Here is a 15,529-nt window from a genome sequence, read left to right on the forward strand (position 1 = left end):
CATTTATTAAATACATTCCACGCTTTGTTATCATTCCCACGTAATTTTTAAATTATCTGATTCCCATTTAGTAAAATATGCATTCCTCTTGGGGAGTTTATAGAAAGGAAGGAACTTTGAAAATCAAACCAGTACAACTACATCACACAGAAAGTTAGAAACATGTCCCTCCAAAGAGTTTGCTCATTGTAGAATAAAGTTCTGGAAGACAGTTATGTCACACACATTTTTGCCCCCACTCCCATAAACTCTTAAGACTAACACCAACAAGCAGGGTGTTCTGTCCCCAGAATATTAAAACATTTACTAAAAGCACAGATTCTAAACTGGACAGATCTCTAGGAACAGTTGTTATGATGCTGCTACATTGCACAGACTCAATCTTTTTGCCTCCAGCCCAACTATGATTCTCAACAAACCAGGCTCCTGCAGTACCTCTTGGACTGTGCCATCTCCTCCTGCAATAATGATCAGATCCGTGTTTTCCATTAATTCCAGAAGTTTTTTTGCTTGTCCCTCATAATCAGTCTGAAGAAACAGAGAACCAAACATGAGGACTCAAATGACTATTTTTAGTATATTTCTTTTATAGAAAAAAGAATCATCTATCCATCTGGCTAATAGTTATTTTTACATAGGCACACAGTACTGTATATTACTTGCAACCAGAGGTTTTTTCAACTTATAAAACCAGTTTGATGCATAATATAATATATGCAAGTAAACACACACACAGAGGTTAAATGAAACATCAGAGCAAATCTTACTCAATAGATCAGAATACTACAGCAACCATCTTATTTCCAGGTAATATTACATTGAAACAAATCCAGAGGCCAATCACTTGCAGAAAAACTCCCACTTTAACAGCCAAACTGCTCAACTGCATCTCCTGAAATACAACTACACAAAAGGCCTGACAGCCACTGACAATGGATTTAGTAGGAAAGAGTACTGACTTTTTAAACCATCAAAACTGTTTTCTACAAAATTCATGTCTTTTACAGAGCCATCTCAGCCTCGCTTCCTTGTCCACCCCTGTTTTGCCAACTTGTGTGTTGGGTCTAACACTACCAAGCATCAGTTTTAAGTCTTGCAAAATGATTTATTCCCTTAGGCCGGGACTAGGTATATTTAATGATCAGAGAAAGGGATTAATAAAAAACAGCATTTTAATACTAAACCTTGCAAGATTCTAAGACAGAAAGGTGCATATCAGAGTACTTTGCTGTTAGGACACACTGAATATTAAGCAATCCACATATCACAGCCTCAAAAAAAACTACAAAAAGATCAGAACCCCTTCAATGTATTCTTGTTCTTCTCTTTCCAACCTGTTTGTTAATTCACACCATTTAGAGCTCCGTGTTCTGCTTTCATGGTGGTAATGTTGAATTATTTGGAGAGACACAGAAATAATTTCAGTGTAAAGGTAAAAGGTTATTTTTAATTAATCTGGAGTTCAGCTGCATGTCAAAATTCCTCACTTTTCAATTCTTCAAGTTCAGGCAGAAACGACAAAATCAACAGCAATGGGCATGCACCACTAGCCAGCACTCAAATATTTCAAGTTTTTTCTCAAACATGAATTATATAAAGGCTGCTTTAGACAGACAAACAACCATATATACTGCTTTAGCTGAAAATTAAAATTTCACTACACTGTTTGAAAACTAACTGTGAATTAAAAAGATTAGGTATCGGCCTAATATCTCAGTATTTATTTCTTCCTATAAGATGTTGACAGGACAACTGAGAATTTCCAATGCATACAGATTTGAATTTTAATTCTTCAAGAGGAAAAAGAAGAGAGTCACTATTTTTACAGTAGCAGGACCTATCAGTTCTTACCTTAACCACAGTTACATCCAAGCCAGATAAGTGCAAGATTGGTGCAGCATTCTTTTCAAAAAGGTTCCCAGCTTTGCTAGAAATAACAAAATAAAAACTGTTTAATGATGTCTGTGGCTGAAAAAAAATTAAAAAGGAAAGAAACAAATGAATAGCAAGAAGAAATCTACTTAAAACCAAGCATTCAATCTCCACAATCAGTCACTCAACCTGACAGTTAGGAAATATGAGATTTCATGTGGTTCAAATGTATTATATTTCTAGTCTCATATCTCAGATGTCAGGGTTTTGTTGCAGTTTATTAACTGCACAAGATGCTATCTAACTTTGCCAAAAATCATTTAAAAAACCCATTAAAACAAATTAAGATCTCCAGAAAGAAATTTATTAGAAAATGAATGACTTACAAAGCACCAGCCTTTAGGACCACAAAGAAGGCCCATGTAGGCTTTAAGAAGTATTTTTAAAATTCCAATTATTTATTACTACATATTGTTAAATAAAGTTAGAAGCAAAACTCTATCTGACCTCTTTTATTATAGGACTGATAATTTTATGTGTGACATTGCATAATAAAATCATTATATCATTAACTATAAATTGTTTACAAGTAGAAACATGAGACTTGGTTAATACTATGCATTTTCCAGACTCACAAAAGCATGTGAGTCCATGCACTTCCATGTCAGCTATAATATTCCCCTCATATTGGTTGTAACAACTCTCTGTCCCTCCACAAAATGCAACTATTCCAAAGCTTAGCTGATCAGCAGAAACAGACACACATCACATCCAAGATTATGGTTTTTCTGCTAATGAGCATGTAAAAATAGCAGCCAGCCTCTTCCAGGAGTCTTGCTCCAAGCCCATATTTAGCCTCTCAGTTTGTGGGCACATCCCTTTCAAGGGCAGGTTCCCACAGAAGTAAGATCACTTCTTGCCAGCTTCAAGTCTTGAAGCAATCAAGGTCAACTCTTATTTCTATAATTTTTGAGGACGGAAATATATCACATGCAAAAGTTTGGAAGGAATACAAAGGAATTCTACATATGAAGGAATGACAAGGGCCAAAACACAGGATTAAATAAAAAAAAAAGAAAAATATATATACATGTTTAGAAATCCTTCTTCCACCACAAGCAACTAATTCTATTTCTCATCCCAATATTTTTGGTGGAATAAAGTTTGGCATGGTTACATAGCACCAGCTTGGCATCAGAGGGAGGCAAAAATGAGCTCAAAAATCTGGCTGGCTTTTATAGTGAATAGCAGAGCAAAAATACAGAAAGAGTGCTCAAATGGGAGTGCTGGGAAGGGGGAATTTTACCCTTTGCAAGCTGCTGGGTTGAGGAAGACTGTTGCTTTCTTCAGTGGCATAGTGGCAGGCATCAGCTGGTTGCCAAAAGCCTAAGTAAGAGAAAAAGAGCAGGGCTCAGTTTATCTTTTAAGCACACTGCCAAAACAGTTCAAAATAATATACCTCTACAAATGTCAATGGGCTTTCAAGCCTCATGACATTCAAATGAGTTCCATCTTCAGCCATTGTACAGGTCTCTTATTCAAAGACCTGTACTCTTAGCAGCAGCTCACATCACTGGCATAAATACTCTTTAGCTCATTTTTACAATTCCACCACCATTTTGTTTTTGTCAATCTCTGGTTTTCTGCAATGGGCAGAAATCCAGGGAGCTCTCCTTGACTCCAAGGTTACTGGATTTTCTTTCCTTATGTAATTCTTATACACCTACCTGCCACCTCCTTTCCGCATTCTTTCCAACTTCTGAACTTTAATTCCTCTATCTCTTCTACTCATTTTAGTATTTTCTATGCTTCAGGTTTTGAAGACAGAAAAGATAATTACAAGAGAATCTGCCTTGACCTATAAGCAAGTCCACTGTTTCTTATACTTCTTTAAACTAATCTCTCTCTATAAAAATCATTCAATCCCTCTTCAATTTTTAATCCAATTCTGAAGAGGTGTCTCAATTTTAAATTCTTTGAGAGTTTGTCTACAAAGCCTCTTGCACTTTGTACCCATTTCCAAAGCTGTTCAGCACAGGCAAGGAAATGCAAAACTTCCACACATATTACATCCTGCTATAAGCTTCTAGAAGGTCACTTAAAGGCATCCTCACTAACACACCAAATCAAACTGGATTTGAACACAAGGAATACAAGGTATTCAGCAATAACTTCCAGAAGCCCTAGAAAGAGAAGGAACCAAAGACTACTGTGCTGAACGCGGCCCAGTCGAATATCCCTGGCTTTTTCCCCCCTTTACTTTGAAAGTTAATTCTCTAACAGGAATTTTTATATTAAAGGAGGTGATACTGTACACAAAGAACAGTACATTTTAGTTGTTGTTAGCTGTTCAAACTTATTATTCCACTTGCAAACTTTGCTCAGGAAGCCTCAATTTAAAGAAGGGTAAAGCTGGCTGTGCTGCTTAAAACATCCAAACTTCTTCTTTAGGAAAGAAAAAGGGTAAGAGAAGTTGCTGAGAGTAAAGAAATCTTCAAAATAAGTTCAACAAATCAATAGGTCTTAAGCTTTACTCAAAGATCAGCTGGAAAACAGACCAACTTATTATATTGCAATTTTTGGGTGGGAACTGGGGAATAGGGGCCCTCCAGCATATTACAGCTGTTAGAAACATCTAATTATTTGCTAAGGGGGCACGGCATGATGTATTTGCATACTCCAAACAATCTAGCAAGGCTCTAAACAACCCAACAAGGCTCATAAAGATTTTATTAGTAATGACATAATTGCTTCTTTATGTAACATACGGAGATATTTATGTTATATACAGGGGCATTTCTAAAGCAAATACTGATTTGTAAGACAGGAAATAAAAAATAATAATGAAATATTCTAGAAGTCTTTCAGAGCAGAACATAAGTAAAGGCAACTTACAGTCATACCATAAAAATGGTTATTAAAAAAAAAAATATGTATACATATGAAGGTATAATTTAGTTAAGTCAATGCCCTTTTCACTTTCTTGTCACATGCACACTTCCAGGTATTATATTTCTGGACTTCTAAAATGACAACCACTATTCTACAATTTTGAAAATTCCTTTATACAAAGCTTTTACAGTGCTTTAAGAATACCAGCAAAAACTACATTCTTTTACAGAAAACTATCCTTGAGTGAATTGTTTGCCAGCTAAACAGCACCTCTTTACACATGCCCAGAGTTCAGCAATAACACGGTCAATCAGCAAGACTGACCTGCCAAGGAAGTCCAAGTCAGCTGACACTGACTTATCCTAGAGACAGAGGTGTAAAATGTTAAAAATATGATAAATGGGTTCTTTATTGTAGAATCTTTCCATAATCATTTGCCACACCCAAGGCTGTCATCATAAACTGGTATTTAAATTCAGACATACATGGCAGAACTTTTGCATGAAATACTGCTGTCATGGATTCTCTCTCAGGAAGGCACCTCCCTCATCAAAGTGATAAAGTAACAGACTTCAAAACCTAAAAATCCAATGTAAAAATGGTAAAATCTTCACACACATTTCATTTAAACTAAACTTTTTCTTTGGCGAGTTTGCCTCTATTTTGTTTCCAATACTTACATACAGCACTGCAAAAGCAAGGAGCATTTTTCAAGCTATTTTAGATTGTTATTATTCTGAAGAACATACCAGACACTTAATGCTTTAATGCAGTACTGTTGTGTGTTTTCAAGCATTATTTGGCAATGACACATCAGTGAGAATGGAAATTACAGCAAGAATTGATTACTAGGCTTTCTAGTTCATTCCTTTCTAATGCAGGAGTCCTCTACAGGACATTTTCTCAGGCTTTAACCACTAAAATTGCAGGAAGCTCTACACAGTGCTTTTGCAATTTTCATTTGTAAGAATAAGCCATAATGGAATAGAACCTGTCACTTAATAACTGGATTTAAGAAATGGGAAATTCAGGATTTTCACAACTGAACTATCTGCTGGTACCAGTCTTTTCCTTAGCACTTGCACCTTTTTGACAATACACACAAACCACTTCATCAGCTCCTTTTAAAAAAATTGGTTTAATTTGATCAGCATGCTTCAAATACTGAGGTATTAACAGCTATTTTTGTGATATAAAAAACTTCTATCACTTTGTTATTATGTAGTAAAAATTAATATTGAAAACATAAAGACTCTGAAATTACAAGTATGGTTTATGAAAGTATTTTCAGGGAAAGATTTTCCTTGTTTTTTCATGAGCAGTGAGCTCCCTTACATCCATTTTGGCACGAAGATCCGTTGCACAAGACAAGTTGCTGTGAAAATCTTTCGACAGCAGACAGGCTAAAATTGGGATAATTCAGGTGCACAACACTTCTCTACTGAGAAAAATAATTTTCACCATTCTACTCAGGCCCCACTACATAGCAATGATGAGAGCAGTGTTACACCCTGCAAAATGTCAAAAATCTGTCATGAAGAAGCAGGTTTAGAATAAACTTTATTTGTGGGAGGTAAAAACTCTTAAAATCCTAGAGAAGTGATGTAATCCACGGCCAGCAGCACTTACACCTCCAAAAGACTGCTTATTAAGGACAAGATTTCTTTGTGGGAATATTGCAGTGTAGGAGCTTGTTGACTGCTGTTTGCCCATGCAGGCCACAAACTAAGAAATGCAACAGTCAGTACCCTGAGAGAGTAACTCGCCACCCTGAACAGTGGCCTTCTTGTCACTGATCAGCAATCGGGCTGTCCCCACTAAGCTCCTAGGAGATGGGTCCCAAAAGAGCTGGGTCAGTCAGTCATCACAGCTGGCATCCCTGATAAGGTCACTCAGGGTCAAACAGACAAGGGAAGGGCCTCTGCAGCTGAGCACTGACATGAAGCCATTTGTGCTGATTCTGCCCAGACTAACCCCTCCTGGTGGGGCTGGGATTTCGCTCTTAGCAACAAATCATCTCCCTACCAGAAGTTTACAGGCACAGAGCAATTGCACATGCAGCAGTGGAGGTCTGGGTAGCTCCTGCAGTGACTAAGATCACCCCAAGGATAAGGCTGCACAGCTCTGCAGCAGCCAGGACACACAAGGGGCAGTACTCCTGTCCACCTCTGGGCATCAAGGGAAAGAACACAGATGATGGATGGCATCATTAGAAGGCTTGTAACGTAGGAAAGGCCCTCTGGGAAAATCTCAGGAGGCCTGCACAACCAAGATAAGAGGCAGATTTTAATCTAATTTCATTATTTTAACCAGTATTACCTGGGCTTCTTGGCATGCGGCTCTTCGTAGCAGGTTATCACTATCAGGTAAGACAGAAAAGAGAGGGGACATTATGTTGTGTAAGTTTAAAACAATTTGTTCATTTTTAAAATGTAGCTACATACCCTTTTTACACACAGTTTGACAACACTGAAACAGAAAAGCCCCAGAAACATTTTAAGGATAAAACACCCCTGTTTATGCACACATGCATATTTTTTTTCCTGCATGTGCTCACAAGCATTCTTTCAACAGAAAAGCAGAAAACAAAGACCAGGATGCCAAGTGTGCTGAGATTATGTAAGCTCTTGCACACTGTGCAACTGTAATTTATTTGTTAAATTGCTACATAACATTGGGTTCTGAGAAAATACAGTTATGTAGCAATTTAACAAATAAATAAATTTAACACCAGAGCTCAGGTGTGGGTTCTTCCAATATTCTTGTTGCCGGATGTTTACACTAAAGGTACTTACCATTCTGGCAGTGTAAAAGGGTTCCAGAGAGGACTTAAGTCTGTGCATTATAGCTGTGAACTCCCCTTCCCATCAGTTTGCAAGCCAAACACACATTAATGCAGCACCTCCCACTCACCTAGGTCTGAGCACAGCCCAAAGCAGCAATTCAGAGAGGTGAAAAACACCCATCTCATTAAGTGAAGTGTAAAAACAAAAGTGAGATGCTCAGGGTTAAATATGTCACAGACGGTCTGTTCAGAAATACATTCCTGACTTGGCACTGGCAAGGGTATATAGACAGCAAGCACTGGAGACACAGTTTCTGAGTGAGGAATGAAAGTCCATTCCTTCCCCAGCCCCAAAAATGTCCTATTTCCCCTTGCAGACAAAATGGCAAGTACTGTTCTGCTGTGCCCAGAGTCTTGTGTGTTCTCTAGGTACCAACACTCTCCATCCTCCAGCTTGTCCTTGCCTAATATGGCAAGACCATGTATTTCTGTCTCAAAATATCACATACAAAAAAACCCCACTTACAGTCAGCATACCAAAACAAACACAGTACCAACCAAAAGGACTAAAGGCCAACCAGACAAAAACAGGTGACTGGGAGAACAGCACACTTCTGCCCCAAAGTGTGGCTCATCAGGCCAAACTCTGAGATGGAAAGGGCAGAAGAGAAGGCAAGGCAAGGCCAAACCCATGTGCCATCTATTTGATTCCCTTGGTTCACAGAATTTATCTGTCACTGGAACTATATAAGCTGCTCTTTTTGGCATCTCCAAGAGATGCTGCAATGCCATGAAATGAGAAGTAGGGTGACTTCAGGTGAGATATAAAATTGGGTTCTGAGAAAATAACTGCACAATAAAAGCCACAGATTTATTCCTGGTAATAAGGAAAAGACAAAGGAAGAGTTCAAGCATGGAAAAAGAAAATATGTGAATAATACCTCATCAGGATAACAAGTAACTGGAATGTCTGCAAAAGAATTCCTCAGAGGCATGCTGTCATATTTGCTCCTTAAAACCAAAGGAGTAGATAATTTGTATTAAGCACCTGCAATATCACTTAGAGCAGCAACAGCCCTAGGTTTGATGGCAGTAAAATGGTTGAAATGCACCAGTTAAAACAACTCTGCAAAGGCTGGCATTCCAGGCTGTGCAACAGCAGTGTCACAGCCAATTCCAGCTCAATCAAGACAGCCTGACAGGCTGACTCCACACTGAACCACTGAGGGCATGAGCCCTCATACAGGGACATGTTTGCCTCCCTCTGTGACTATGTGTGGCCAAAGCAAATAGAAAATAATTGTGATTTCAATACATAAAATTGAAATAGTATGGGATATCAAGGAGCCCCCACCACCAAATGATGGCTGCGCAGTTGATGTCTTTGAGAATTGCTGTCCTAACCTTCTGAACAAATCCCAGCCAAATCCACGTTATCCGTTTACTTCACATTGATGCTATTTTGTTCAGAAGTCAACCTCTGTCACACTGTTGGCCAGGCTGTTTTCCTGGTGCCGCCAGCTTTATGCTGCAGTGTTAATTGTCTTTAAAATGAAGTCCAGAAACACTTCCCAAATACAAGTAGAAAATACTGTGTTCTCTTTCTCAACCTCAAAGATCCTCAAAACAACTGTCAAGGATTCACCTCAGTGATTTTTACCCATAAAAATCAAGCTTGACAGTTTAGATGTCAATATTTATGCTGATTTTCTCCTGCATTGAAGCACTTAAAGAGACAGAAGAAGCCGACTTCGACACTTACCATTTTGGTGTGAAAGGAAAAGTTTAGATTCTGAGACTAGAAAAATCGTTTATCCAGTGTTTATCCAGCAATTTCCAGGTGATTTGTCTCATCTCTCCAGCAGCAGAACACCCAGAATCCCATACCATTACAGCCATACTCATAGGATTTCCACTTAATTCAACTGGGACATTTCAAAGTCATCTGAGGTTGTCAAGGATGCCCCAAGTTTGGTTTAAAGAAGCCAGGTAACAGGAACTTTTTCATTTCCTTAAAATATTATGTCAACACTTAATTAGATACAAACTCCAGAAAAAAAAACAGAAAAGAGGTACAAGTGCACTCACAGGGATGCATCTGTAAGAACAGCAGTTCTCCTGCATCACAGCTTTTGCATTTATTCACCTCACATGGCTCACCTAGAGTACCCCAAGTGGGCCTGCAAGTCATAACAATCACTAAACAGAGCTAGAAAAACATGAAAAACGCCTAAAAGGTAACTTCTTAAAGCCTTCTGCCTCAATACGTATTCATTCTCAAAATATGACTGCTCACCAGCTCCCAGAAAAGATGAAACTTTAATAACAAATAACAATAACAATTTAATAACAATTTTGTTGGTATTTTTGTACTTTACTGTCTACTACTAGGTAGCAACAAACCTTTTTCAACAATGCTCAAACATAAGCAGGTGGAGGCAGAGGGAAATTGCTCCGCTGCCTTAAAGAATACGCAGAGATTTCTTCTGACTTGCACCATATCCACAGCAAACTAAAAATCAATTTTTACTTCACGTTTCCCCTAAGGCCTTATCTACACAATTCAGCCTTAAAGCCAAACATACAAGCAGTGTTGCATCTGCCGGCAAACTCAGGGCTGTCTTCCTGCTGTGAGAATTAAGCATCACACAGCTTACAGCTGGTCCAACTTGCTTAAGCAGTAAAAAATTGGGAAACGGAGAGGAACAAACAGTGGCAGCAGGGTATGGAAGAAAGAGGCTGTCATAGGCTGAACCCACAGTCAGAAGATTCCCAGCATAGCCTCAAGGTCAGCAGCCACAGCAGCACAGACTCTGCAGAGAACAAAGCAGGCTCACACCAAAGGATGGAACCAACACAGAAAGGACACAAGAGTGACTGTGCAGAGCTCCCCAGCTGTACCAGGCTGCCAGCACACAACGCTCTGAGAGCACAACATCCATACGACTCGCCTGGACAGGGCTCTTCTGATTTCTCTGTTATGATTTTCTCTGATTTCTCTGTTCTGATTTCTCTCCTCTAGGGCAGGACAGCTGGCCAGTGCTCCTGTCCTGAACATTTCCAGCTGGAATAGGGCATTAACAATCTTACATATAGGCACAAGATCCACACAATTTAGTATGGATGCTCCTCAAGATGAGACTGAGTTCTGTGCCCAAGTGCCAGCAGAAGCCAGGGTGGAAGGACAGTTCCCATGATGAAAGGTCACCCAGGGCAGCAATGGATGCAACAAGAAGAAGAACTGAAGCTGTTTGAGGCTCTCAGCTGCAGCAAGAACTCCCAAAGAACTCCAACCAAAGAACTCCCCTAAAAGTGATCATGCTACAAATGTAAAAAGCAGCTCAGGATCTCATTCCAAAATGGGTTATCAGCATTAAATCTAAGAAAAATATACTCAAATATGAAGAAGTCTAAAAACTTTAAAGTTCAGTGTCTGCACCAAACAGTTTTGTGAAGAGAAACTTGACCAAAGCTGTGCACACAGGATCAGTCCTCAGGAGCTGTGTCAGAACTCCTGAAAAAGATTTTATCTTAGCAGAGAGCTTTTTTGGCTGCTTCTAATACAGCAAGAGCACAGAATCCTCTTTACTAGGTATTAGAATTTACTTACACTTGGCCTTGGAAGGGCATGAAAGACAAATCTTAGGTTTCATCAGCTTTACCTAAGACTCAGAATTTATACGCCGTTTTTTTGACAAAGTTTTGATGAAATAAAGTCAGCTACTCAGGATGTATATGCAGAAAGGTGACAAAGTGAGTTATCAGCTGGCAAACACACAGAGACTAACATTCAAATTGTAGATAACAGCACCACTCAGGATTACTGGCAGGCAGTCAAAGACTCAGGTGCTTTGCCAGCATTTTCTACTGAGAATGTCAATACTTGAAGATATACAGAGCAAAACTAAGTATGTGATGAGTCCACTGCCTCAGTAGAATATCCAGGGTCTCCATCCTGACCTGGTCATGATCACTTATGCAGTGACATCACGGTAACAGTCTGGTCAAATCTGACAATCAGTTCAGCTGATGTCCATGATGCTGGAGATTTCATTTCTGCTGATTTGGCAGAGCTGCTAACTCACTGCACCCCCTGGGGATACAAAGAACATTTGCAGCTCAGTTCAGGAAAGGTGACGCAGGACATAAAGTTGAGAAGGGATTCCAAACTTGGTGAAAATTTTAGAACAATCTTTCTTTGTAATCAACCCCACCTGTCTGTGTTAAGCAGAAGCATGTTTCTGTGTGTGAGCACACAGCAGACAAGCTTCATGCCCTGCAAGCTTTGATCTAGGATATTAAATTAAGAGTCCCTAGTACCTGCAACATAATATGCTATAGATTAAAATGAGCCTTATATATAAATTCATGCAATCCAGACAACCTCACATGTAGCAACACTGATTTATCCTCCTACTTCTCAGATAGCACAAGACTATTTGCTATCCAAATGCAAGACAATGGATTTTTAAAGCATATTATTTTATGAGAGCAAAAGGAATTTTAAGATGCATTGTGGCTTTGCAAGACTGGCAATGGGGTTCTAGTTAACAGAAGTTCAACCAGACATAATTCCTATCATTTGACACATGAAAAACCTTTGCCACCTCCTGACTGACACCCCTGTGAAGAGGCGACTTCTGCACTATCACACGCTCAGAAGGGCTGAATAACTCATGGCAGAGGGGGGGAAAAAGGCACAAAGTTTCCTCCTTTAATTCTTCCTGCTCATCCAAATCTCCTTACTTTTAAATTAGTATTTGAACAAACACCCCTCAAACTGAAAGGCTAATACACTGATCCAGAAAAGAAATGCTGCAGGAAGAAAGTACCAGGACTAAGCAGCTCCTCAACCTTCAGTCCAAGTCAATGATGATCCATCACACTCCAGTGCCCCTCTTCCCTTTACACCTTAGGGAGCACAAGGGCATCCACACCAGGTGTGCAAGGGGGACTCCCACATCCATTTCCAGGCAGGGAAGAGGCCCTGGGAACACACCTGGAAAAGGTAACATTCTTCTTGTCCATACAGCATTCTCCAAAGTCTTAAGGAAGTACTTCAGAGCTCTGGTGTCCCTGTGAGCTTGGAGAGACTGACTACAGAAGAGCTGCCATTTACCTGCAGGACAGATTGTTATTTACAATAGCTCCACTTAATGCAGGCATCATGGCTGCTGCATCCAAATAAAGAAGGATCCTTGGAAAGTCAAAAAAGCAAATCACCTTCTAGAAGAAGAGAAGTATTTTAGAAAACCCACAAGGATGGAAAGAGGGATGCAGGACAGCAAACAATTTTCTTCAGCTGCAAATAAATGACCAACATCTCAGGTCCTTCCAGGAAGTCAGAGGCTAACCTGAGCCAATGCTGTGCTGAAGCAAAGCCCTTCATCAGGAATTTGTGATGCCAGAAACCAAAGCACAAGACTTCATACACTTTAAGCATGTTCTTGAAGGGCAAATATCAGTCTAGTCAGGTAAGGCCATGTGCAGCAATTGAGCCTCTGATGAGGATAACAACAAGCCTCAGGGCCAACACAGCCCCTACAGATCCTTCATTAACCTCTCCCAGCATTGCCTGTGGCCATCTGTGCATGGGCCAAAAGGCACCTCTCCGCTCCCCAGCACAACTGGGACACAGACAGAAACTGGGAACAAGGAATGTACAAAAACACCCACGCCAAAAGCCATCCCCACAACCTGCAGAGAGGCATCCTGGCCTACTCCCTGCTGTCCACCTGCCACAAGGTAAGGTCCTCACCATTCACAGAGTATCACAAAAGGCTGTTGAGACCTCCTTTGAACTCTTCTTTACACTCCTGCCACCAGGCTCTCATTGTTCCTTGTTCTTCTCTAACCTGGATTAAACAACTCTCTGCAGGGAATGGACCAGAAATTGCTAAACAGTTGTCAGTGTTTCCAAACAGTGTTCAGAACTCTGAAAGCAGTAGCTATGGCCTGCATCAAAGTCTCACTGAGCTGTCTGTCATCACAGGATTTCCTGCCTTGCATTTCCAGTGCCTCCTAAGGAAATGCTGTATTTGCCTGTACAGATAATAGGGAGATTGGAGAATGGGATACCCAAAATTTTTCTGCCCCCAGTACATCATGTGGGTTAAAGCACCACGCCTACACTTGGGGCAAACAACCCCCATGCAGTAAAATTTAGGTATCAAAGATTCCCTTTCTGGTTGTTTGCCTTTCATATTGTCCTCTTTATTCCCCACCACATCACCTGTTGCACACTCCACATTCTCTGTGATCCAAAGATAATTTCACTGCCACCACACAAGAAAACAGTGTACATCTGAAACCAACAGCACATGGGCACAAGAACTCCCAGACACAACAGGTACAAAGGGGACATGGAGGCAGGCAGGAAGCAAGCCACTGAAGCAGATGTACCACACAAAACAAAGCTTGATTTAATGCCAAAGTCCCTAGGTAAAAGGATATGAAGAGAGTATAAAAACAACATAAACAGATTTATTTTCCTAACTTTTCCACCGAGGCTTTGGCAGCATTGCAATGTAAGCAGAAAAGAGCACTGTTAAAAACCTGACTAAACCATGAAAAATCATTAAGACAGTGACAATAAGCAGCAGAACCAAAGGTAACAGTTTTTAAAAGTAATTTGGCTACATCCGCTTTTAAGTCAAATGCATGTCCTTGAAGGACAAGGATTAAAATATAAACTCAGCTTTTATAAAACACGAATGAGGATTTTACTTACCGTAAGGCACGCTTACCCCACAGGTAAGCGGTGGGAATGACACAACCGGGTATAACTTACGGGAGGAGGAGCTCTAAGGCTTCTTCCAAGCTGGGTGGGTGACAACAGCAAAGACAACAGCACAAGGCTGCGGTGCCAGGCCCCAGGAAAGAGACAAGGACTTCTGCTACAGCAAACAGGGGTGGGAACAGGCACAGGAGCACCACGCTGAGCACACCCTGCAGGCCTGGCTCCACTCATCCTTGCACAGGCTCAAAGCAGGCAAGCTGAAGGCGCGCCTGTGGCTCATGGCATTCTTGTTTAGGTTAGAAGACAAAACCCTTCTCCTCTCCGAGAGGCTCCAGCACTGCTCATGCCAGCCACACATCCTCTCTGTTTAAACCTCCCGCCTGAACCCGCCCCGGTCTTACACCGCGGCCGCGGCGGGCATGCAGCAGGAGGCACTGAGGCTGCCGCAGCTGCTCGGCAGGAGAGAGATGCGATCCATCCCCGCTGGCTGCTGGAGCGGGAGGGCGATCCATCCCCGCTGGCTGCTGGAGCGGGAGGGCGATCCATCCCCGCTGCCTGCCGGGCCGCTCCCACAGGCGACCCCCGTTTTAGCCGCTCCCCTTTCCTCCATCTCTCCCTCCCGCCCGGCCCGGCCCGGCCCCAGCCGGCATTACCAGTGCTTCCCATAGAGCCAGTGTCCGCCCCAGCCCAGCAGACAGGCTCCGAAGGTGGATTTCTTCCAGTGGTGCCTGAGGGCCGCCAGCACTTTCGCCATCGTGCCCCGCCGCGCCGGGCGCCGCTGCCGTGCCCGGCCCGGCCCGGCTGGAAACGGCTCCCGGGCCCCGGCGTTCCGCACGCAGCCGGCGCACGGCACGGAAACACACAAACAACCAAACAACAACCAAACAACAAACACCGCGAATCCAAGGAAAAGAGTTTTCACTCTTCCCAGAGCCCCGGCGCTCGCTGCCTCGCTCCAGCCCCCGAGAGGAGCTGTTGCCATGGGCTGCCGGGAGCACGGGCAGGTGGGGATGGAGCAGGGGACAGAAGCGAGCAGGTCTTTTTTCCACATCAATAAAAATATCCACGGTGGTGCCCCCGCCCGCACAAAAAAAAAAAAACCATAAAAAAAACCCGAGAAAACCCCAAACCTGCCAAAAACACCAAATGCAAACAAATCACAACAACAACAACCCCAAAGAAACTCAAAACAAAACTCACAAGTAAAACAAAATCACAAACAAATAACAAACCTAAAATAT

General features: G+C 41.5%; 1 protein-coding gene across 2 annotated transcripts in view; it reads right to left on the bottom strand.

The window, feature by feature from the left end:
- The window catches only part of AGK (acylglycerol kinase), a 35,425-nt gene extending 20,188 nt beyond the window's left edge, over positions 1 to 15,237 (bottom strand). The window contains exons 1-5 of one of the 2 annotated variants that reach the window (XM_002197535.6): positions 14,942 to 15,237; positions 7,084 to 7,123; positions 3,179 to 3,258; positions 1,852 to 1,927; positions 436 to 528 (exon numbers count right to left, since the gene is read on the bottom strand). In XM_002197535.6, coding sequence (XP_002197571.3) covers positions 436 to 528; positions 1,852 to 1,927; positions 3,179 to 3,258; positions 7,084 to 7,123; positions 14,942 to 15,042 — 390 coding nt within the window. In that variant the 5' untranslated portion in view covers positions 15,043 to 15,237. Of the gene's footprint in view, positions 1 to 435; positions 529 to 1,851; positions 1,928 to 3,178; positions 3,259 to 7,083; positions 7,124 to 14,279; positions 14,387 to 14,941 lie in introns of those variants that run through there. The other variant, XM_030263311.4, reaches the window with a different exon arrangement.
- Positions 15,238 to 15,529: the final 292 nt, after the last annotated feature.

This window comes from Taeniopygia guttata, chromosome 1A, assembly GCF_048771995.1.
Source record: "Taeniopygia guttata chromosome 1A, bTaeGut7.mat, whole genome shotgun sequence".
In the NCBI taxonomy this organism is placed as follows: Eukaryota; Metazoa; Chordata; class Aves; order Passeriformes; family Estrildidae; genus Taeniopygia; species Taeniopygia guttata.